The sequence below is a fragment of the Phyllobates terribilis genome, unplaced genomic scaffold (genome assembly GCF_046119375.1).
Source record: "Phyllobates terribilis strain yellow unplaced genomic scaffold, ASM4611937v1 Scaffold_11__3_contigs__length_659146591, whole genome shotgun sequence".
Classification (NCBI taxonomy): domain Eukaryota; kingdom Metazoa; phylum Chordata; class Amphibia; order Anura; family Dendrobatidae; genus Phyllobates; species Phyllobates terribilis.
This window is the reverse complement of record NW_027362771.1, coordinates 587,329,622-587,355,454: the sequence shown is the minus strand read 5'-3', so window position 1 is coordinate 587,355,454 and position 25,833 is coordinate 587,329,622. Positions and strand designations below refer to the sequence as shown.

General features: G+C 45.9%; 1 protein-coding gene across 1 annotated transcript in view; it reads left to right on the top strand.

Moving 5' to 3' along the window:
* LOC141167050 (A.superbus venom factor 1-like) overlaps positions 1–25,833 on the top strand; it is a 182,199-nt gene that overhangs the window by 142,063 nt on the left and 14,303 nt on the right. The window contains exons 35-39 of the mRNA XM_073654376.1: positions 1,501–1,606; positions 1,683–1,772; positions 8,446–8,532; positions 9,286–9,369; positions 10,455–10,590. Of these exons, the coding sequence (XP_073510477.1) occupies positions 1,501–1,606; positions 1,683–1,772; positions 8,446–8,532; positions 9,286–9,369; positions 10,455–10,590 (503 nt within the window). The remainder of the gene's footprint in view (positions 1–1,500; positions 1,607–1,682; positions 1,773–8,445; positions 8,533–9,285; positions 9,370–10,454; positions 10,591–25,833) is intronic.

Genomic DNA, 25,833 nt, shown 5'->3' with positions numbered 1-25,833 from the left:
CCAAAGCACAGATTTCCACTGGTCTAATGTCCATTCCTTGTGTTCTTTAGCCCAAACAAGTCTCTTCTGCTTGTTGCCTGTCCTTAGCAGTGGTTTCTTAGCAGCCATTTTACCATGAAGGCCTGCTGCACAAAGTCTCCTCTTAACAGTTGTTGAAGAGATGTGTCTGTTGCTAGAACTCTGTGTGGCATTGACCTGGTCTCTAATCTGAGCTGCTGTTAACCTGCGATTTCTGAGGCTGGTGACTCGGATAAACTTATCCTCAGAAACAGAGGTGACTCTTGGTCTTCCATTCCTGGGGTGGTCCTCATGTGAGCCAGTTTCTTTGTAGCGCTTGATGGTTTTTGCAACTGCACTTGGGGACACTTTCAAAGTTTTCCCAATTTTTCACACTGACTGACCCTCATTTCTTAAAGTAATGATGGCCACTCTTTTTTCTTTACTTAGCTGCTTTTTTCTTGCCATAATACAAATTCTAGCAGTCTATTCAGTAGGACTATCAGCTGTGTATCCACCAGACTTCTGCACAACACAACTGATGGTCCCAACCCCATTTGTAAGGCAAGAAATCCCACTTATTAAACCTGACAGGGCACACCTGTGAAGTGAAAACCATTTCCGGTGACTACCTCTTGAAGCTCATCAAGAGAATGCCAAGAGTGTGCAAAGCAGTCATCAAAGCAAAAGGTGGCTACTTTGAAGATCCTAGAATATAAGACATATTTTCAGTTGTTTCACACTTTTTTGTTAAGTATATAATTCCACATGTGTTAATTCATAGTTTTGATGCCTTCAGTGTGAATGTACAATTTTCATAGTCATGAAAATACAGAAAAATCTTTAAATGAGAAGGTGTGTCCAAACTTTTGGTCTGTACTGTGTATATATATATATATATATATATATATATATATATATATATATATATATATATATAGCAATACCAAAGTATTTCTGTATATAGTAAAAATCACAGTCTTGTATAAAAGCTAGCCATGGGTTGGCTTTCATTGGAATACCATCATGATAGGCACTGGGATCTTCAACAAGCCCCCAGTCATCATGACTATCCATCGAGGCCCATGGCTTTAGAGGCAGATGATGGCAGCCATCATTTCCCAGCAAAGTTGCAAACTCAGTCTCTAAGGCTGCATCAAAGATAGGGAGCCAAGATAAGATGTACCATTGCAATATACTGTATGTCAGTAAGGGATTAATGCATTTGTTCCCTTTTGTGGCCCCCATGCAATACTAAAATTCCTTTTTGGTCCCCCATTCATTTTTAATGTCTGTCTTTGTGCTCAAATGCAACAGTAATGTTCTGGCCACCATTCTGTACAATGGCTCCAGTCCTGTAATAATGTACCATATCCTGACATCTTTCGTCACTAATGTCCCCCTTCCTATAATAAGTTCCCCCCATCCTGACCCTCTACTGCAACACATTGGAAAAAAAGGTCTTCAGTGATATTTTTACATTTCTTCTCTTCCTTTGTACAGATCTCACACACAGAAGAGGAACGCATCAAATTCATTGTCCATCAGATGTTTAACGTTGGCCTCATCCAACCGGCATCTGTCACTGTTTATGACTATTACAGCCCCAGTAAGGAATAAAGAAGTTTTCTCTTATATGTGAGATTTCAATATTTCAAAATTCATATTTTACTTTTCCTTTGTAGAAAACCGCTGCTCTAAATTCTACCATGTGAATAAGAACAGCGAGTTATTGGGCAAAATCTGTCAGAAGGATGTGTGCCAGTGTGCCGAGGGTAAGTCACCAAACCTACTGATGTACTAAATAAGACATAATAGAAGCAAAGGGAAAAAGGATTAAAATTATCCATACAATAAATAGGGTATGTATTCATCACCAAACAAGATGGACATTCATGAATAAAGAATTATCAAAGGTTCCAAGAGCAATACTTAAAGAAGTTGTCCACTACTTTTACACTGATGCCCCATTTGTAGGATAGGGCATAAATGTCTGATCGGCCGGGGTCCTGCACCCGGCACCCCCGCCGTTCAGCTGTTATCGGTGCCGAGGGCAGCAGCGGCTGGCCGGAAGTGCTTACTTGCGGAGCTTGGCCGTCTAGTTGTAGTGGCCACCACGGGGTACTGCACAGACAGTGCAGACAGCGGCCACTACATCTAGATGGTCAAGTAAGCACTTCCGGCCGGCTGCTGCTGGCACCAATAATAACTGATCGGCGGGGGTGCCGGGTGAAGGACCCCGGCCGATCAGACATTGATGCTCTATCCTACAAATGGGGCATCAATGTAAAAGTATTGGACAACTTCTTTAACATATTACCTTTATAGATGAGCACATTGATTCAGTGTGAATCAAATACATGTTGAATTTGTGGGAATTGACTGAAAATTGAACAATTGACCACAATTCGAACAATTTGCGATTTTGCTTTGTGTGAATCACCTAAAAATGTCTGCTGCTTTTTTATGCAATGCAGAAGATGACATTAGCCAGAGAAGGCTCACATGTCCTTAGGTGCTGTGGGCGGGCTTCCCCATAAAGTCTGACAGCAATCAGGAAAGACTATTATATGTATAAAAACAGAAGCATGAAATTCAAGTCATTTTGTGGTGAATCTGGATAGTGAGAGAACGTCACAGCTAGGGAAACAAAGCAATATAACACTGAAAGAAAGGTTGTATGAAAAGAAAAAGATAGCAGCGCTTCTCTAGGGTAGTATGCTCTGGCAGAGATGGAATTAAGGAGAATAGGAGGGGCCAGGAATCACAGACAGGGAGGAGAAGACCCAGTGCACAGTCCGGCCTCTGTGCACCAAAATTGAATTAGCAGAAAACTTCATATGGTGATTAAAGAACAAAAGCGGATTTCTTCACCAAACATATCAATCTAATCTGTATTACAGCCGTGCCTTTACTTTAGATTACAAAATTGTGCTAAGAGGTTCTCTTTAACACTGGCGTGCCATATTTTCAAAGAGACCCTGACTCCAACGATGTATCAATTAGTTTACCAGGTGCAGCAGTTGTGACACAATCAAAGTTCTAACCCCCACCAGGGCAGATTTGGACAAGGAAGAACGGGAGACCTCCTAGTCCACGCAGTGATCATCTCCTGCTAATAAAACACTCATTGTATTGAAACAACCTAATAAGCAGACACATCACTGATATCAGTGTCTCAACCCTTACCTCATGCTGTCCTCAGATTACTTAGCATAAACCTGCTGACAGATTCCCTTTAATCCATAACCATATATGTTAATCTATTATGGTCACTTACAAAGGCGTTTGCGTTAAAGAGCTTGAAAGGGGTTCATACAGTCCTGGGAGACCTCAGAGTTTTACAGGGCAATTGGAGTTATTACAATTCGAGACAAATTCATTTGCCGCAAGCCAAATTTTTGAGAAAAATTTTGCAAAGCTGACAAATTTGAATTTGAGACTTTTCACTCATCTCTAATTACTCTCTATGAAATTCGTGCATGCAAAAAAATAGAACCGGATCAAAGGTCTTCTACCAAAAATGACACCTGTGACATGTAGTCAGGTAAGTTATAACAGTATATACCATGGAGGTCAAGTCACACTGCGCATGGATAGTGCTCATAAGTGTTTAGGAAAGATGTGCTCTAAGGTGGACGAAACAGATGGAAATATTCTCACCTCACCAGCTGCACAGATTGACTGCCAAAGATAATCTCTTCTGTAAATCTTTATAAAACCTGGCAATGAGCAAAACAATTATTATTGGCGGCCGATCGGCCACATTACATATTAGCTTCACGGAAACAAGACGCTTAATGCAGTACACGAGGATCGGACTCTAGGACTCAAGAAGCTTAGTAAGTGGTAAAAGTGGAGGCTAATAGATATTTTAGGAGGTTTTCTCTCCTTTTTGTATTGTAGAAATGCATTTTCTTCCAATCTAGTGGTCCTAGATAGGATAAGGGTGTTGTCATTACCATATTAAGAGAACTCCTCTGAGAATGATTTTTTTCATGATTTTCACCACCAGTTGTCTGACTTGAGAACTGGAAAAGAGAACACAGATCATTAATAATAACAAAGGAAGGAAATCTCTGGGTTAAATAATGGTGAAACCCATAGAATGAAGCTCATTCATCCTATTTGTAGAGGTTTAGTTAAGGTAGTTTCTCTCAAGGGCTCAAAGTAAAGACCACGAATTTGCAAAATTTTGATCCATACATCATACAGAAGTTAACCCTCTGTTCCTGGAGGTGACCTATAGTACAGTAATTTATTAGGATGAGACAATACCTTACAATATCAGCAGAGCAGAAAGACCTTCCTCAGGACCTTGACAAGTCTTGCGTTGTTGAGACAATACATTTTCCCATAATTCATGTACATGAATATGTGAAAATATACACTTTACTCAGCGAGTACAGAATTATGACCATGACAGGTGTGACCTTACCATACTTTACCTACTGGAGAAAAAAAAAATATGGGATTGACATCACATCCATCAAAAAGTCCATGAGAAGTTGCTGGTATGGAACTTCGTCATGTTCCACATCAAGGAGATAAGAAGGCTGAAAGTTAAGCAAATCACCTTTAGGTTATTGAGGCTGAAAGATATTTCATATTCTCAGGACAAACAGAGAACACTAATGGTGTCTAGACATGCTCTTCAGCCATGCTACAGAGGACACTTTCTGACATATCTGTCAGGAGAATTAATAAAGTTTCTTCCCTAAGGAAACTAAGCAAATATTTATATTACATTAATTGTGGTCAATGAACAGGACAAAGACATGGAAACACTATATATTGTACACACTGTATACTCTGTGTGTGGGCCATAGCAAAAGTCAAATATCTAACCAATCTACATTGAAGAAAGATGTACATGACTAGGATAATTTATTGGCTTCCTATACTACTAAAGCTTTGTGAGCGTGTTCCCAGACCTATGTGATGCAGATCTCTCATGAAAGGTGATGATGGGATAAGTATGGCTGTATAACATTACAACTGAGAGACCCTTTCATCCTATGGTGTTGTCTCCATTTACCTTCTAGGTTGTAAACAAAACCTCTGATTTAGTAGACATCCGATCTGAGACAGTATCATCAATGATAAAGGCCGTATTCACCCTTTGAGATGCCTTCAAGTCCTCTAATTGGATTTGTAGACATCAGTGCTCATAAGGTATGATCCATATTGAAGGTCCTTAGCCCTTATGGTGGTGCTTCTATCAAAGTTTTGGGTTGTCCTTGAGTCCTTTAAATAGACATCTACGCACACAACCTTTGATTCATGTTGAAAGCCTTCAGGCCAGTGTCATCATGTCTCTATGCACATTCTGGGTTGCCTTCAAGCCCTCCAGCAGAATTTAGAAGACTTTTACAATTGAGGTTTCACCAGACGATCAAAATTAGTTTAGCTGTTTTCTCTGTATAGAGGAGATTTAGCGTTTGACCACCATTTTCTTCTGAAGAATTGAATTCTTCTCAATAACAATTTACCACACTGTATTATCTGGGATCCTCCATGCTGTATTATCTAGGATCCACCATGCTGTATGATCTGGGATCCACCATGGTGTATTACCTAGAATCCCCCATGCTGTATTATCTAGGATCCACCTTTCTGTAATATCTAGAATCCCCGATGCTGTATTATCTGGGATTCTCCATGCTGTATTATCTATGATCCACAATGCTGAATTATCTGGGATCCACCATGAGTTATTATCTAGGAACCACCATGCTGTATTATCTGGGATCCATGATGCAGTATTATCTAGGATCCACCATGCTGTATTATCTAGGCTCCACCATGCTGAATTATCTAAGATCCACCATGCTGTGTTCTTTAGGATCCACCATGCTGTATTATCTGGGATCCACCTTGCTGTATTATCAAGAATCCACCATGCTGTATTATCTAGGATCCTCCATGCTGTATCATCTGGGATCCACCATGATGTATTATCTAGGAACCACCATGCTGCATTATCTGGGATCCATGAGGCAGTATTATCTAAGATCCACCATGCTGAATTATCTAGGATTTACCATGCTGTATTATATAATATTCCTCATGCTGTGTTCTGAAGGATCCATCATGCTGTATTATCTAGGATCTGACGCGCCCAGGGGATGGGGACGACTCGGCGCTCGGGCCTTGTTGTTGCCTGACCTTGGGGGGTGTCGCAGTGGTCGGCTCCCGGGCCCGTACCCTGGGGTCACTCTTAAAAGAAGGGGGAAATTATATGGGATAGGGAAAGTTCGTGATGCCACCCGTGGTGTCTGGTGAGGATCACCAGCGCTGCTACAGTGCTCTGAGGCCGGTGGTCAGGCAGCTTAGTTGGTGCGGCTCCCCACAGGTGGAGCGGAGCCTCAGGGCAGCGTAGGAGAGGGAATGCAGGACAGAGGGGACCCAGCCAGGTCAGAGGAAGGGTAGAAGAATAGGCACGCACACCGGAGTTCACTTCAATACCTTTACTGGTGGTGTTTCAGGCACGTTCCAGGGCACTGTAGGGTGAAGGGTGCATATCAGGACTCTCCCCAGTGAGCGGGTGTGGGGCCTCCTGTTTCCTGCCTTTTCCGGATAAGTTTATGACCTGCCTGGAGCTAGGCCTAACTTGGTCTCTGTCTTGCACCAGCTGACCTGGTGGTAGGGCCTTCTGTTGGAGATCACACTCCCCGGTCTCTTGGGCCTCAGTGACTCCTGACCCTGGTATGACAGTCAGCTTTTGGTGTTCCTGGGACATGTAGTTCGCCAGGGGTTCCGGTTGTTTCTGCTGGTCATAGAGATCCCTGCAGACACGGACCCGGTGTCCGGTATATGGTCTTGGGGTGAGCTGGCTAAGCTCCTCTGCCCCCTATGTAGCTCGCTTACTCCACTTGCCTTCGGCCGCGCTCGGGGCCCTCACTAGGCTTTACACTGGCAGTAGGCCTCGCTACTCTTCACCACTCTTATGGCGTCGGCATGCCTTAGGCTCACTAACCTGAGCTCCCTGAGTCTGGGTTGGACTGGCAACTTCTCTGGCTGCAGCAGACTTTAGACTGCACTGCCTAGCTCCACCTTCCTTTTTTATATCCCTAACTGGCTCCCTGTGGTGGTCTGAGGTGGAAGGTGGAGGTGTGTGAATGCTGTGAGGGCCTCTTGTGGAGGAATCCGTCCATGCACCCCTCTAGGATCTGTGGCACCAATGCACAGCAGGGCGCCACAGATCCACCATAATTTTCTGTGTAGGATCATTAAGGAAATCTGTAATAGAATACCAAAAGTACTAAAGAGTAGGCAATACCCCACTCCTCAACGGTAAAATTGAAACACCAAGAAGGAAAACTTGTGTAATTATAGAAATCACAGGATCAATAGATAAGTTCATTATATGAAACGAAGGAAAAAATGGAAACAACATTTTCAAAACATCTCGATTTATTCAGTACCAAATATGAGCACCACAAACAGAAATGCAAGCATTTGCACATCTTGGCATACTATCAATGAGGCTGCGGCACATTATGCCACCACACAACATAATCAAGAGTGTAGGACCAGTGTGACGTTCACCTAGTGAAGGGCTCTTCATGGTATTGCCCTCCAGACCATTCTTAGGCTATCATTAAATCCAAGACAAAAGCAGAAATTATTATTGAAGAAGACAGACCTCCATTCCAGCCTCCATTTCAGCCTCCATTTCCGTCTTGCTTTCAACCACGATAGCCTTTGGAACACCTATAGCTGGACATCTGGCTTGTAGCCCCATGTCGTGCATGCTCCTTCTATTCCCGGGATTATGGTGTAATATGGCCTAATGTTGGTTAGCGGGACTCCTCTAATCTTCATTTCAGGTACACTAACCGCTCAGTGTTACTTTGATTTAATTGTGGAACCAGTCGTACTGCCATTTCTTCAAAATATCTCAGGAGCCATTTTTCAACATGACAATGACAGGCCACATGTTGTTCGTGCTAATGTGAGCAGCCTGCGTGGCCTACACCTGCTACCATAGCCTGCAGTGTCTCCTGGCTTGTCTCCCATGAGGCACATCTGGGACATCATTGGCCAGCAATAGCCAAGGGAGCTGCCAGCAGCGGATCTTGATGATTTTTCCAAATGCATTCAGAGTGGCAGAATATTCTTCAGACAACTGTTAATAACCTCATTAATAGCAGACAAAGCTGTAGGTGTGGGAATTTCTGCACATGGCACTCATAATTGAAGCTGAACAAATCAAAATGTTTCCAATTTTTTCATCATTTGAATATTATTAAAATGTCTATCCATCCTGTGATTTCCATAATTCCATGACTGTTCTTTCTTGCTGTAATTTTATGGTTGAGGCGCTCACAAAGTGGAGTTTATCCGCATCTATTGTGCTGGTGAAAGGGATGAAAGAGAAATCGCATCATCAGTGGTAGCCTCTTCAGCTTCCTGCCATGGATTTCTTTGGATTTTGTCTTTTAGGTAATTGTTTCCTGCAGCAACAACTGAAGGATGAAATTAATGTCATGGAACGATTGCAGAAAGTATGTGATATAGGAGTTGACTACGGTGAGGACCACGTTCTTTCATCTTAACATACAAATATCTGCTCAGTCTCTAAAGATTTAACAGATAGCAAGGTTGTGCTCAACACTTACGGAATGGCATCCGGCCTTACTGGCATCTAATAAGTCTTGCTTTCCATGTTGAGGTCACCAGTTGTCCTGTTGTTGGAGTGAATACAAGTTTTAGGGCTCATACCCATATGTGAGAAAAAAAAACATTTTTTCCGGATCGAAAAAACGGACGACTGCCATGCGATTGCTATGCAACTTTTCACACCTAGCATCTGTATGACATCAGTATGCAATGCATTTTTTTTCTCTGCAACTATTATTCTACAATCATTTACAGGATCATTTACAGTGTTCTATGCTACAGAATGGTAATCTATCCGTAAAAATCGGATGGCATACTCATGGTCCGTATGCCGTCCGTTTTTTTTTTTCTCGCACCCATTGACTTGCATTGGTGAGTCTCATCCGAGATACGCGGCAAATGGCAGCATGCTGCGATTTTTTTTCTCAGTCCGATTTCAGCTGAGAAAAAAATCGCAGATGAGATGGAACCCATTGAATAACATTGGCCAGAGTGCAATCCGATTTTTTATCGGATTGCACTAGTCCGTTTTTCTCGCAAATCAGTATTAGCCCTTATAGGTCACCTCTCTATTTATCCCTTACTGGCATGGACAATTTGTATTTTTGCAATTTTGTGTTCAAATGCATATTAAAAATTTTACATTATATTCTCTGTTTATAGTGTACAAGACACAACTAGAAGAAATACAAAATAATGATAACTATGATATTTACGTGATGAAGATAGTCAGCGTCTTCAAGGAAGGTAAGGAAGGATACAAGTGTACATGCATAGGATGAATATACATGTATGGCTTCTACATGATAATCTGTAATCTCATTTATGGTTTAGTGTATGTTGAATATAGAGATTAGTGAATCCATAATTGCCTATTACCAATCTGGATTTTAACATGGAACATCATGGGGTTGTCAGAGATTCGTAATGGAGGCTTTGTCATATATGGGCAAAATATTGTTCTGTAACATCATTGTCATTTAGGTAAATTTACGCTGTTTTATATCTTGTGACATGTAAGGGAACCTGTACAAGGTCGAAAAATTAATTGGGTGCCATGATTCTGTTGTCAGATTGCCCGGGGCCTGGGGCTCCTTCTCTGTTCCTAACGCTAGGGGTGCCCTAGCTATCACTGCTCCCCAGATTACTGATGGTGAAGATGCTGGGGCCACGTACCTTGCTGAACTTCTGAATCAGCCCTATATTTGTACCCCTCCCCCACCCAGGGAAGTGGGAAGGATTAGTGTATGTATATACACAAACCAGACAAACAAGGAAAGACATACAGGGATAAATGAAAATACCAATCAAACAAATATGTACTCACAGACAACAGAGAGGAACACCAGGGAGAAAATAAAGGGGGACTAAATAAAAGAGGATAAGGAATGGCACACAGCCGAAACACCTTACAACAGTCAAAGATAAACACTAGAAACGCCTCTATCAACAATCGACACCTCCACTCTTCACCAGGCTGTACAAGACTTAACACTGGCAATCCAGGTTGCCAGAGGCGAGTATACATAGAGGGGAGTGGTCAATACTGAACAGCTGAGATCATCCAAGCTGGGAACTTCAGAGACCCCAAGCCGAACAGTTTAATCCCTGCATCGCTAACAGAAACTTGCACTGTTTAATATGAAGGAGAAGTGCTTCTGATCAGTGCAGGAGTACGTGAAATCAGACACTGCAGTCTTCTAGCCCCTCTCTTTCACGGTAAACCCATGATATTGGGGTTCAGAGGTCATAACATCAATTGCCTTCTCTTAGCATTGTGATAACCCCCAGTGTGTTCATATTCTATCTTCTTTCTTTGGTCCCATGATTAGGTTCAGATGAACATGTTTTGGACATGAAGAGGAATTTTATCAGCCACGTAAAGTGCCGCAAAGCATTAGATCTGAAAAAAGGGTATCACTACCTCATCTGGGGGGCAACAGAGGACCTTTGGCCACAACCATCTGGGTGAGTAATATGATCATCATTAGTATAGCAATTAGAGATAAGAGACACTTTTTAAATATGAACTCAACAAAATCACCTAAATTTTCTCAAAAAATTTGATTTGCTATGAATCAAAAATATGTCAAAGCCTTAACTTGCCATGAAAAATGTGTATAACACTATCCTCCCTTCCACACGCACTAATCTTACACACTGCTGTGCTGTCACAAGCTATTTGTACAGTTTATTCAGTGTTTTTTATGGCTTTCTCTCCACATCTCTACGGTGTAAGCTGTGACGTTCTCTGACTATCCAGATTTACCTCAAAATGGCGGCTGCATTCCTTTCTTCTGCTTTTATACTGTCTATGATTGACCCTCCTTATTGGCTGTGCATTACCATGTGATGTGATAACTGCAAGGCATTATGGGCTAGTCAGCTTGAGGCTATGTGTTCCTTCTCTTGCTGATCTGATCTTCTGCAATGTGTTGAATATTTTAGACAATTTGCGCAAAACAAATCATAACTTGTTTGAATTTGTGTTATTCAGCGAATTCCTAAAAGTTTGACACAATTTCAGTAATTGCATATTACACTATGAACAATGAAGAACTTTTAAATATGAATCATTCTACGGATCAAAAACACATTCACATATGGCAGTCACCAGAATATAACAAAAATTCTTGCTAAAAAGTCAGAGTCCGAAAGTCTGCAGTCATTTTAATAATTGGGTAGATCACTCTTAAAGCAACCTAACTGATCAATATGTCCACCAGTAACGTAGCAGTGAATAGTATTGTCACGACATCCTGCTCTGACTGCCACTTTGCCGAGGTTAGGTCCTCTCAGAGCCGAGTGGTAGGAGCAGCTTGATCTGCAGTGATCACATCTAAATTCCTCACCATGCAGACTTCACATCTACAATAGTACAATCTGGTCTCTAATAGAAAAGATGAATACAATCAGATGCCGACACATTCACCCTATGGCCACCCCATTTCCCAAGTGTAATCAGGGGTTAACAATGAGTTGCCAAGGCAGTCCAGATTTAATGGAGATGTCTATGTCTGCCAATTTTCTACTCCTATGGAGTATAAAAATATATATAATGGGCATTGTCACATCCATAAAATTCAAATATTATGTATTCCACATTGTGAACACCAATGAAAAATAATGGCAGAATCTCTATATATTGGTCACCTTGCCTCATTAAAAAAAAATGGGCTAAAAAGCAATCAGAAAGTCATATATACATCAAAATTGTGCCAAACAACCCTTCCCTTGATTAGATCTTCATCCTGCCAGAGGAGCTGTACAGAGACAACACTTCTGTGGGGTTGTTCTAGAAATTAATTGTTTGCTGCTAGAAAGAGGGTGAAGCATTACCTTAGTTTGAAAATGGCCTTCCAAGAACTGATATCTATGCTGAAATGTAAGGAGGAAGAAGCTCAAAAGTTTCAAGTGATGTAAATACTATAAATATTATTCTGGAACAAACTGATTCTGGGAGTGAGAACTCAGTTTGTGTTGCAAGACATAGTGGAAAAAGAGGAATGGCAATGAAAACTCTTTGTGCCACTCAAAAGTAGAGATGGTGTCAGTCCAAAAAATGATTTTCTGGCACAAAGCAGAGAATGTCAGACACCCAACCGCTGAGGGAGAAATCACCCAGAGAGGGAAAGAGTTGGAAATATAGCCTGGTAGAACATCAGCGCCAATCATCCGTCACCAACTGAAGCCTTCAAGCCTATGCTCTCTCCATGTAAATGACTTAGTAAAGAAGAGAGATGTAAATAGAATCATAATGAACTCCAGATCCTAAAGAACCATCCAAACACCTTCTCTCAGAGAGTGATTTTGGGTTGTTTCAAAACCTAGACCAAGTGACACTGTACAAGTGACACTAGACCCAAACATTCCTAACGAGGACACAGTTTGAGCTGTGAACTCTAGTGATGAGCGAGCACTAAAATGCTCGGGTACTCGTTGTTTGGGTCGAGCAAATTGGAATACTCGAGTGCTCGACCCGAGCAACGAGCCCCATGAAAGTCTATGTGAAACTAGAGCATTTTTCAGGCGGCTCCCCCCGGCGGTCTGCAGAAGGCCTAAAAACTGCCCAAATCGATGGGAGCAGTGCTCAAATGGCATGAGAACAGCATGGGGGAGACCCCTGGAAGCATTTCTGACTCCCAGGTCACTGCTGTCAGAGGTATTACGCCATTTTTGAGGACTCACAATAAAATATACAAAAACGAAACCAAAATGGATTTTCCTGGGAAATATGTTAAGGAACATCCTTTTCAGGGGGATGACTTGTATATAAGGCAAAATAAATAACAAAAAACAAAAATACTCCTCCTCACCTTGGGCTATGTTCACACGTAGTGTTTTTGATGCGTTTTTGCACTTTTTCATTGCTTTCAACCAAGACAAATGCATTCACTGGGAAATGTCATTTTAACATTTTACAACCTTATCTGGCCATGTGGTATTTGACACATCAGACACATCCTGTTTCATTTATGAATCAAGGATTGTGAAAGTCACAAACACTATTTTAACAGCCTTACTATTCTTAAAGGGCCAGCAGTTGGCCCTCGCTATTGTCAGAAAGCCATTGGCAAGTTATGCTTTGTTGTTCCCATTATTAACGAGTGGGTCTCCTATACTGTTATTGCGTATGTAGTGACTGCAAGGGCTGCCAAAAATTTGGACGCAACCCATTACCCCTTTGAAGAGACATAGAGGAGGGTCTCAGTAAAAAAAATGTTCCCATTACAAAGGAGCGGGTCTCCTATAGTGGTAATGCCCATGCTGTGACTGCAAGGGCTGCCAAAATTCGGGAAAAAACCCACTAACAATTTACGGACACTTACGGCTGGGCCACAGTAACGAGTACGACATGTTCCCATTAGAAAGGAGAGGGTCTGCTATTCAGTTATAGGGTATGCAGTGAGTACAACGGCTGCCAAAATTTAGGAAAAACCCCACTAACAATTTAAAGACACATAGAGCTGGGCCACAGTAACGACATATTCCCATTAGAAAAGAAAGGGTCTCCCATACTGTTTGCCTATGCAGTGACTGCAATGGTTGTCAAAAATTTGGAGGCACTCCAATGCCCCTTGCAAGAGACGTAGAGGTCGGAGGGCCTCCTGAAAACAATGTTCCCATTATTAGGAGGCGGGTCTCCCATACTGTTTGCCTATGCAGTGAAGTAACGGCTGCCAAAACTTTGGAGGAACTCCAATGCCCCTTGCAAGAGACGTAGAGGTCGGAGAGCCTCCTGAAAACAATGTTCCCATTATTAGGAAGTGGGTCTCCCATACTGTTTGCCTATGCAGTGAAGCAACGGCTACCAAAAATTTGGAGGAGCTCCAATGTCCCTTGCAAGAGACGTAAATATGTTGATATGGTACATATGGTGGTGATATGGTGGTGGAGGATGCGGAGAAGGAGGAGGACAAGAGCAAAAAGACAAAATCAGGAAGCGTATATGACGCGCCCCCTGGGCCATGTTCAAGGGATACCCGGAGCCGGATCTGTCTGGGGGTAGTAGTCCTTGTGGCGGTGACCCGGTCCGTGCCCAGGGTGTCAAACTAAGTGTGTGGCAGTCTTTGTGGATGTTATTTAAGTGTCGACTACGCCACCCGTTGAGTGCGGCTTTGAAGCCGCCGCTGAAGAGCAGTCCGCTGAGGCCGGTGGTATATGTGCAGCAGTGATGGTATGACCCCCAACGGGAGGGGTATGGCCTCAGGGCAGCAGGTGTGGATGATGGGGGTTGTGATGATGCAGGAAGGAGAGGCAGAGTCAGGAGATGCAGTTTCAGGGTTTTTACTCACTGATGTTGCTTTAGTCACTCTGGCCTTGAGTGACCACCCGAGCCGTGCTGCGTCCACCAGGTGCGGGACTCGGCTAACCCCCAGGCAGTTCCGGAGCGTGGTCCTGAGCTTCCCTCTCACTCTCTTTCTCCTGGCCGTCCCCACCAGGGATCCACCTCTGTCCAGCTCCCTCGGGCCTCTTAGTGGTTGAACCTTCTCTGGCTTCCCTGGCCCTACTCGTGGTGTGCCTTCCTGGTGGATATGGTGCGGGTCGTGGCAAAACTTGACCACGACCTCCGGTTCCTGGTTAAGGGTTACTTCTGCCTCTGCCAGCTTGGGATCCGGTGCCCTTTTCTGCCAACCCTTCACCCTTTCTGGTCTGATTCTGGGATCTTAGGGTTCCCTCTGTCTTTGCTTCTCTGGGCCTGTCTTCCTCCTCTCTCTCTTCACTGCAGGCTTTGCTCTGGAGCTGGGCCCAGCCGGAGCCACAGCTCCCTGTCAGCCCTCCTGGCTGAGCTCCTCTGCTCTGCTCCTCCTCTCTCTGACTAAAGACCCTATTCTAAGATGGTGCCCACCTTATATACTCCCTCTATGTGTGAACCCAGGTGACCAGCACCCAATGGGCTCCTAGCTTTACCCAGAGTACTCCCCCTATCTGCCCCTACACTACTGGGATGTTCCACCCCCCTCCCACTCCAGCCAGGGACAGACGCTGTCGTACCTGCACATATACTGGTGGGAGTACCGTTGTTCTGTCCCCCGGAAATGGGATGTATGTAGTGCATGCAGCTTACTAAGCTCAGTTCCACACTCCATCCTTACCCGGGAGTGGAATACCACACCTCAGGAGTGAGGTGCAATACCCCTGTAGCAGCCGAATCCTCAGGGTGCTACATTCCCCCCTGGTAAATCACAGCACGTCCTCGGGCTGTAAAAAGCAAAACATAAAACATACAAATTTTTGAAAGTGCACTTACATATAAAATATAACTTTCAACCCATCCCTTTATGGGAGGTACTTCTCTCTTAAAATGTTACAGACACATCAAAAAATAATATTAACTCTTTCAGCATAATAAAACTTTTCATATAAAACATTTTTGACCTCTGGCCACTTGTGCAAATTGTGACCAGGTAAGTGCCACAGTCTCTTGTAGAAAAAAAACAGTTTCCTATAAAACCAGTAGGGGGCGCTTTAGGAAGCGCAACTGTATACAAGGGATATGGCCGCTCTCAGTCCTCGGCCAGTGGGGAATAGGGATGGCTGTTCACAGTCCTCAGCCTGTGGGGAGATGGGACACACTGGAACAGTTCACACTTGTCCCAACGGGGAACTCATTTTAATTAAGCAGCATGGCATATACCCTTACGGGTAACTATATACAGTTTCAGTTCACCTCTTAATGGTGACGATGCCCTCCTGCTCCTTCCTGAGGGTAGGCTTCAGACCCGTCCGGGTCCTCTTGTTCCTCCTCACACCGCAGCTCTTCTTCCGTCAGGCGATGTACATGAAGGGCATAGGGTCCTTTGGCACACTGGTGCCGGGTGAAGGTGACCTCGTCACCCAGGTACAGGTCACGACCACGGTGTCCCTCCGGTAGGTGAGACTCGACATCTCTGCGGGTTACAAAAACGTCACCGGGGGTTTTGTGATCCCTGATGAAGCCCCAACCGTGCTGCAGTTGGAATTTGATTACAGTCCCGGTGGCACGGGGACCGTGGGCTGCACGGGGGTTCCGTCGGGTCCGGCTTTTCTGCTCTGCACTCCGGATTTGCAGCCGCTCCTCGCGGACCCGCCTCTCTCTCCTTTCTCTGTCGAAGACCTCTAACTGCTGTCGGCAGCACTCTGCACGCTGGGCTGCGGCCGCCCGGGTCTCTTGGGTGAACCCGATGAGGTCTTCTCCAGTGGGGTCCCACGCGAACTGCGCCTCCTCCAACGAGAGTGGGGTGATCTTGGCGGGCGCCGGAGCCGGGATCAGGGGCTCATCCAGAGGCCGTTCCCTCCGGAGTCGGGGATTGACGAACTCCGGCGGCCACACAAAGGGCTGCCCATCCGGGCAAGTATGCTGGGTAAACAAGTCTTCTCCCAGGGGTAGCATGATGGAGGTTGCGGGCGCGATGATTGCCGCGGCGCCCGGGGGGCACTCTGAATGTGAAGGGCACTGTGGAGACGGCTGCGCCCGGGGGTACTCTACCCTGTGACCAGGCCGATGGCGCTTCCTGTTTGGTCGCACTCTGATTTGAGGCGCGTGACGTCACGGGGAGCGCGGCCGCGGCTCCTGCCGCTTGAGGCCTAGTTTGGAGCAGTGGCGGTGCAGCGACGGGCGCAGTGAACGGGATTTCGGGCTCTGCGACGGGGAGCTGGGGCAGGTTCTCGGCCTCAGGGTACGGGGTGTAGACGTCCCCATTACCTGCCTCCGTTACTTCAGCTCCCTCCACGGCGCCGTCTCCGGCCTTCGTCCCTCCTGCTCTTCCTTCAAGGGCAGGCGTGCTCCTCGCTGCTGGCGGTGTCTTTTGCTGGCGGGTTCCAGCCTGCTGGGCCATTTCTCTGCTCCACGCGGCCAGTACGTCTCGCTGCACTCGGGCCATCCTCCGTGCTAGGCCCTCCAGCGCGGTCTGTGCACGCTCCCGGTCTCGGGGGAGCTGTGCCAGGATCTCCACCAGGTCTTGTGGAGTGGTAGCTTGCAACAGGCTCCTGACCACTGGGTCGGTGCTGCCTGCCTCTCCCTCCATCTCCGGGTGCGTTCTCTCTAGGCTCCCCCAGGCTGCTCCCATCTTCTCTCTTTTGTTCTCTATACGCCCATACTGAGGGCGGTCCTGGGGTAACTTGGTGATTGTCAGTTCCAGGGGCAGACCCCCCACGCTGATGGACATCTCAATCATTGCAGTCTCTGCTGGTGGGGGCGGTTTTCGTTTTTGGCGCCATTCTTGGTCCTGGCCCACGATGGGAGGTGGCATCTTGCCACCCTCTGGCACGCCCATAATGGCGTCCGCTCTGCCAAGGCGGGAAATCTTCTCAGATGGCGGGAACCGCTTCCCAATGGCGGGAAACTCTGTGGATGGCGGGAAAAGACTGCAGATGGCGGGCAAACGGCGGGAAACGATCCGAGATGGCGTCCGATGGCGGGGACCCTCCGGAATTGGCGGGAGACTTCTTTTTGAGGTAAATGTGAACTTTTCTTCAGGCACGCAGTACCCGGTGGTTGCGGGCACGTTATCCTGCCGACTACGCCAAAGTTGACGCGCCCCCTGGGCCATGTTCAAGGGATACCCGGAGCCGGATCTGTCTGGGGGTAGTAGTCCTTGTGGCGGTGACCCGGTCCGTGCCCAGGGTGTCAAACTAAGTGTGTGGCAGTCTTTGTGGATGTTATTTAAGTGTCGACTACGCCACCCGTTGAGTGCGGCTTTGAAGCCGCCGCTGAAGAGCAGTCCGCTGAGGCCGGTGGTATATGTGCAGCAGTGATGGTATGACCCCCAACGGGAGGGGTATGGCCTCAGGGCAGCAGGTGTGGATGATGGGGGTTGTGATGATGCAGGAAGGAGAGGCAGAGTCAGGAGATGCAGTTTCAGGGTTTTTACTCACTGATGTTGCTTTAGTCACTCTGGCCTTGAGTGACCACCCGAGCCGTGCTGCGTCCACCAGGTGCGGGACTCGGCTAACCCCCAGGCAGTTCCGGAGCGTGGTCCTGAGCTTCCCTCTCACTCTCTTTCTCCTGGCCGTCCCCACCAGGGATCCACCTCTGTCCAGCTCCCTCGGGCCTCTTAGTGGTTGAACCTTCTCTGGCTTCCCTGGCCCTACTCGTGGTGTGCCTTCCTGGTGGATATGGTGCGGGTCGTGGCAAAACTTGACCACGACCTCCGGTTCCTGGTTAAGGGTTACTTCTGCCTCTGCCAGCTTGGGATCCGGTGCCCTTTTCTGCCAACCCTTCACCCTTTCTTGTCTGATTCTGGGATCTTAGGGTTCCCTCTGTCTTTGCTTCTCTGGGCCTTTCTTCCTCCTCTCTCTCTTCACTGCAGGCTTTGCTCTGGAGCTGGGCCCTCCTGGCTGAGCTCCTCTGCTCTGCTCCTCCTCTCTCTGACTAAAGACCCTATTCTAAGATGGTGCCCACCTTATATACTCCCTCTATGTGTGAACCCAGGTGACCAGCACCCAATGGGCTCCTAGCTTTACCCAGAGTACTCCCCCTATCTGCCCCTACACTACTGGGATGTTCCACCCCCCTCCCACTCCAGCCAGGGACAGACGCTGTCGTACCTGCACATATACTGGTGGGAGTACCGTTGTTCTGTCCCCCGGAAATGGGATGTATGTAGTGCATGCAGCCTACTAAGCTCAGTTCCACACTCCATCCTTACCCGGGAGTGGAATACCACACCTCAGGAGTGAGGTGCAATACCCCTGTAGCAGCCGAATCCTCAGGGTGCTACATATACCCATGTCTGGGTGTGAAGACAGAGGTGCATGGGAATAGAGTTAGACCTCCCAAAAAAAAAAGACACTGTATTTGAGTTTATGTTACGCTGCTATCATTCGGTGGTGTTGAGAAGTCTGGCCCAATCCAACCCTTGTTCATTTTTATAAGAGTCAGCCTGAAAGCATTTTCAGTTTACAGGCGGATGCGCCTATCAGTTATAATTCCACCCTCTGCACCAAAAACCCTCTCTGACAAAACGCTAGCGGCAGGGCAGGCCAGGACCTCCAAGGCGTAGAGAGCCAGTTCATGCTATGTGTCCAGCTTGGATACCCAATAATTATAAGGCACAGAGGAATCATGGAGAACGTTGGCACAGTCGGCAAGGTACTCCCTCAGCATCTTCCGCAACTTTTCACTCCTTGGGAGAGTACCCCGCGCATCAGGGCTTGTGCGATGGGAGGGTCTAAGAAAACTGTCCCAGAACTTTGACAGTGTTCTTCTGCCTCTGCTCGATTGCATTTGTGTCTCTCTCGCCTGTACTCCTTGGTTGTCCAACGAACTGTGACCTCTGCCACCAGCGTTTTCAGATGGGAATTTTTTAAATAATTCCGCAACAAGGGCCTTCTCGTACTGCACCATTTTATTAGGCCTGTCCTGCAAGGGAATAAGAGACAGAAAGTTCTCCTTGTAGCGTGGGTCTAGAAGTGTCACCAACCAATAATGACTGTCACCCACAATTTGGACAACGCGAGGGTCACAGGAAAGGCAGTGTAACAAACTCAGCCATATGTGCCAGACTGCTAACAGGCAAAATTTCCATGTCCTCACCAAGAGGACGACTGACCATGCTCTCCTCCTCATCTTCCTCCTCCTCCTCCTCCATCTCCCTGTCCTCAGGCCATCCATGCTGAACAGACGGTATGACAGTTGTGCAGGTAGTACCGTCTATAGCGCAGGAAACTAGCTCCTGCTTTTCCTCCTCCTCCTCCTCTATCTGAGTTGCAAGCTACACCACCTGTGTATAAAATACAATTTTTTTTACTGCATCTAGTGAAGTAAAACCTTTTGGGCATAGCATCATTCTATTATTCCATTTATACTAACCTCCACCAGGTTGCAAATTCAAAATAATTTTTATCTGCATCTAGCTCTGAAAAAATATTTCGCCTTGTAGCAGTGTGTGGGACTTGTTCTATTAGTCCATCTATACTAACCTCCACCAGGTTGCAAATACAATATAATTTTTTTCTGCATCTAGCTCTGAAAAAATATTTCAGCTTGTAGCAGTGTGTGGGACTTGGTCTATTAGTCCATCTATACTAACCTCCACCAGGTTGCAAATTCAATATAATTTTTTTCTGCATCTAGCTCTGAAAAAATATTTCAGCTTGTAGCAGTGTGTGGGACTTGTTCTATTAGTCCATCTATACTAGCCTCCACCAGGTTGCAAATTCAATATAATTTTTTTCTGCATCTAGCTCTGAAAAAATATTTCGGCTTGTAGCAGTGTGTGGGACTTGTTCTATTAGTCCAACTATACTAACCTCCACCAGGTTGCAAATTCAATATAATTTTTTTCTGCATCTAGCTCTGAAAAAATATTTCGGCTTGTAGCAGTGTGTGGGACTTGTTCTATTAGTCCATCTATACTAACCTCCACCAGGTTGCAAATTCAATATAATTTTTTTCTGCATCTAGCTCTGAAAAAATATTTCGGCTTGTAGCAGTGTGTGGGACTTGTTCTATTAGTCCATCTATACTAACCTCCACCAGGTTGCAAATTCAATATAATATTTTTCTGCATCTAGCTCTGAAAAAATATTTCGGCTTGTAGCAGTGTGTGGGACTTGTTCTATTAGTCCATCTATACTAACCTCCACCAGGTTGCAAATTCAATATAATTTTTTTCTGCATCTAGCTCTGAAAAAATATTTCGGCTTGTAGCAGTGTGTGGGACTTGTTCTATTAGTCCATCTATACTAACCTCCACCAGGTTGCAAATTCAATATAATTTTTTTCTGCATCTAGCTCTGAAAAAATATTTCGGCTTGTAGCAGTGTGTGGGACTTGTTCTATTAGTCCATCTATACTAACCTCCACCAGGTTGCAAATTCAATATAATTTTTTTCTGCATCTAGCTCTGAAAAAATATTTCGGCTTGTAGCAGTGTGTGGGACTTGTTCTATTAGTCCATCTATACTAACCTCCACCAGGTTGCAAATTCAATATAATATTTTTCTGCATCTAGCTCTGAAAAAATATTTCGGCTTGTAGCAGTGTGTGGGACTTGTTCTATTAGTCCATCTATACTAACCTCCACCAGGTTGCAAATTCAATATAATTTTTTTCTGCATCTAGCTCTGAAAAAATATTTCGGCTTGTAGCAGTGTGTGGGACTTGTTCTATTAGTCCATCTATACTAACCTCCACCAGGTTGCAAATTCAATATAATTTTTTTCTGCATCTAGCTCTGAAAAAATATTTCGGCTTGTAGCAGTGTGTGGGACTTGTTCTATTAGTCCATCTATACTAACCTCCACCAGGTTGCAAATTCAATATAATTTTTTTCTGCATCTAGCTCTGAAAAAATATTTCGGCTTGTAGCAGTGTGTGGGACTTGTTCTATTAGTCCATCTATACTAACCTCCACCAGGTTGCAAATTCAATATAATTTTTATCTGCATCTAACCCAGCCAATACTTTTGGGCTAATACCACAGTGTGGCCACTCAGCTCTGCTCGGTTCCCATCCATTGTTTTTTGTGCAAGCAACTCCAGAGTTGTGAATTAGTTAACCACCAAAATGAGTGGAAAAAGGCCTGCTGCTGGTGGAAAGGGGAATAGGCGTGTTGCGAAGGGAAAAAAAGGTTGTGTCCGTGGGGTAGGTGTTAAAGCAACAGTAACATCTGCAGAAGAAAGACCATCTTCCAGCCAAACTAAGATGTCTACTTCTTTTAGCGGACAATGTGATAAGACCCCTTTCTTACGGCCACTCCAATCGCTACAAATTCCAGATGAGGCACAAAAACAGCAGGAGCTTCAACGGATATCAAGTGCTCCTTTAAGTGGGCTCTCCTCCACCTCAATTTCAACATCACAAATACTCCAGTCCTCAGAGGTGTCACCCCAATCGCACTTGCTTCCTCACAGCTCCCAAGTCTCCAGCTGCCCATCTGAGTATGGGGTAGAACAAATGGTTGAGTCTGCAGAGCTGTTTACTCATACTATAGCCTGGGAATCAGAGGTCGGCTCCAGAGCTTCTGTGAATCCAGACGAGGAAATGATCTGCACTGATGCCCAGAATCTTTATGAGTCAGATCCAGGACCAGACGCAGAAGGTTCTGACCATAATGTAGACCCTCGTTCCCAAACTGTAACTCCTGTTGGTGGAGACAATGAGGAAGACGATGATGAGACTCAAATACCTGATTGGAGTGACAACTTTAGTTTTTTGTCAGGGCAGGAAGAAGTTGGCTCTGAGGACGACGGGTGTGATAACACACAGGGTGATGATGACGAGGTTGGAGATCCCACTTACTGTCAACCCACAGTCAGCCAGTCGATGATGTCAGCAGAGAAGGTGGAGGAGGATGCTAGTGACGACGAGGTCAGGTTGCGCCTTCCTGGACAGAGACGTAGTACTGGAAGCATGTCAACAACTGCATCCTCAAACACAACTCTGCCTCTGACCACAAGTCATGGTGGCTCTTCAGGTCGCATGGGTGCTAAGCCTTGCATAGCCTGGGCATTTTTTCAGATCGATAAAGATGACCCAACTCGTGTTATCTGTAACATTTGTCAGCAAAAGCTAAGTAGAGGCCAAAAAATACATAGTTTGAGTACTTCATGCATGAACCAGCACATGGATATGAAGCATAAGTTGCAGTGGGAAGCTCACTGTGCTACAATGCGGCCTTGCCGGTCGGGCCAACCACCGTCTGCCACATCTTGTGCATCCGCGGCCTCTTCATCCTCTGTGACTGGGGGGACAGTAGTCACACCTGTTTTGGGATGCAGACCTGCCACCTCTTTACCCGCAACAGCCAGCGTGATTGGCAGGTCATCATTTTCTTTGGAGGTGGAAACACCAGCTGGTGTTCAACGCGGTCCAACATCGATAGCACCACCTTTGGATCAAGGCAACCTAACATGTCCGCCTGCATCTTCCTCACAGACCGGCAGTTTGCCCGGGACACCCTTCTCAACCCCTTCTAAGCCCAACAGCCAGCCCTCAGTCCCTCAGATGTGGACAAGTAAAAGACCATTTCCTCCTAGCCATGAGAAAGCTAAGAGGTTGAATTTCATCATCTTCAAGCTCTTGGCTACAGAAATGCTGCCTTTCCGCCTGGTGGACACAGAGGATTTTCGAGACCTTATGTCCGTCGCAGTGCCCCAGTACCAGATGCCCAGTCGGCACTACTTCTCAAAGAAAGGTGTGCCTGCGCTCCACCAGCATGTCGCACACAACATCACCGCTTCTTTGAGAAACTCTGTGTGTGACAGGGTGCATTTCACCACAGACACTTGGACGAGTAGGCATGGACAGGGGCGTTACATGTCGCTGACTGGGCACTGGGTAACTATGGTGACAGCAGGACAAGGGGTTGCTGTCCAAGTCTTGCCGCCCCCACGAGTTGTGCGTCAATCCTCTTTATCTCGAAGTTCCTCCACTGCTTCTGCCTCCTCAACCTCCTCTCGGTCCTCCACCTGCACCCAAAGCCTGTCTGGTCATGCCACAAGCTTTCTAACTGCGCAGAAGGGATCCTGCACACCTCCTTACTATGCTGGCAGCAGGGCTCAACGTCATCAGGCAGTTTTTACTTTGAAATGTCTGGGAAATGTGAGTCACACAGCTGAGGAGTTGTGGTCAGCTCTGGAGAACCAGTTTCATGAATGGTTGTCTCCACTGGACCTGAAACCAGGGAAGGCCGTGTGCGACAATGCTGCAAGCCTGGGTGCGGCCCTTCGCCGGGGCAATGTCACACACGTGCCTTGTATGGCTCACGTGTTGAACCTGGTTGTCCAGCAATTTTTATCCCACTATCCCGGACTGGATGGCCTTCTGCAGAGGGCACGGTCGCTGTGTGCTCACTTCCGCCGTTCGCATCCCGCAGCTCAGCGACTTACATCTCTACAGAAGTCGTTGGGCCTGCCACTTCACCGGCTAAAATGCGATGTGCCTACCAGGTGGAATTCAACTCTGCACATGTTGCAGCGACTGTGGCAGCACCGACAAGCCCTGGTGCAATACGTTCTGATGTATAGCCTGGGCCAACGAGATCCAGAGGTGGGGCAAATCACGCTGGAGGAGTGGTCTCAGATCAGGGACCTATGCACCCTTCTGCACAGTTTTGAAATGGCGACGAAGATGTTTAGTGCTGACGATGCCATTATCAGCATGACTATTCCGGTGATTTACATGCTGGAGCACATGTTAAACAGAATTCGGAGTCAGGTGGTGGCACAAGAGGAGGTGGAGGAAGTAGAGGAGGAGGAGTTGTATGCGGAAGGGCTAACATCTCCAAGGTCCAGACGGTCGGCAGCACCAAGGCGGTAGGCATGTGAGGGTGGGGGAGATGGTTTTACCAGGGCGCATGGTAGCAGCCAAACTAGTGAGGAAGGTGCAGGAGCCCAGGAAGAGGTGGAGGACGAACTGATGGAAGACTCATCAGATGAGGGAAACCTTGATCACAATTCTGTTGTGCGAGTTTGGGGGGAGTCGGCAGAGGAAGGAAGCATGATTGTTACCTCGCCAGCAACACAACAGGGACTTGGTGCTCCTGGATGCGCAAGACACATGAGTGCCTTCTTGCTGCACTACCTGCAACATGACCCTCGAATTGCGAGAATTAGAAATAATCCTGACTACTGGGTTGCCACACTGTTAGATCCCCGGTACAAAAGTAAATTTGAAGAAATTATTCCTGCCATAGAAAGAGATGCACGCATGCAGGAGTATCAGCAGAGACTGTTGCAGAATCTTACATGTGCTTTTCCCCAAAACACTAGTGGTGCACGTAGTGAATCTCACAGTTCCAACTTGCCAACCGTGGGACCGTTAAGTGTTCAGCACTCAAAACGTAACAGAAATACAGTATCTGCTGGTAACATCAATTTTGCGGAATCATTTCACCACTTTTTTAGCCCATCCTTTGCAAGGCCACAGGAGACAAGAAGTCTGACACATAGTCAACGCCTACAGACGATGGTACAGGAGTATCTCCAAGTAAACATTGAAGCCATGACTGTGTCACTGGACCCTTGCTCATTTTGGGCTTCCAATCTGGATAAATGGCCGGAGCTCGCCACTTACGCCTTGGAGATCTTGTCATGCCCCGCAGCCAGCGTTCTGTCTGAACGTGTGTTCAGCGCTGCTGGTGGTGTGCCGGCAGATAAGCGCACGCTGCTCTCCACTGATAATGTAGACAGACTCACGTTCATAAAGATGAACAAATCATGGATCCGAAATGACTTTTCTACCCCTGTGTCATCCTGGGGAGAGTAAAAGCCTGATGATTTGTTAAAATCACCTTACCAACCATTTTAAGCTTTCAAATTACTAATCATGTTTATCTGTATCTTGGCTGGAAAATAATTTGGGCCTTGTAGCAGTGTGCAGTACTGATTCTATTAGGCCATCTGTACTAAACTCCACCAGATTTAAAATTACTAATCATGTTTATCTGTATCTTGGCTGGAAAATAATTTGGGCCTTATAGCAGTTTGCAGTACTGATTCTATTAGGCCATCTATACTAAGCTCCACCAGCTTTCAAATTAATAATAATTTTTAGCTGCATCTAGCCCAGAAAATAATTTTGGGGCTCCTAGATGCGCAAGACACATGAGTGCCTTCTTGCTGCACTACCTGCAACATGACCCTCAGATTGTCAGAATTCGAAATAATCCTGACTACTGGGTTGCCACACTCTTAGATCCCCCACACTCTTCGATCAACCTTTTCATTTTAATAAAGACCAAAAAAATGGTCATTTTTGAAATTATAAGCATTAGCAGGTTATTA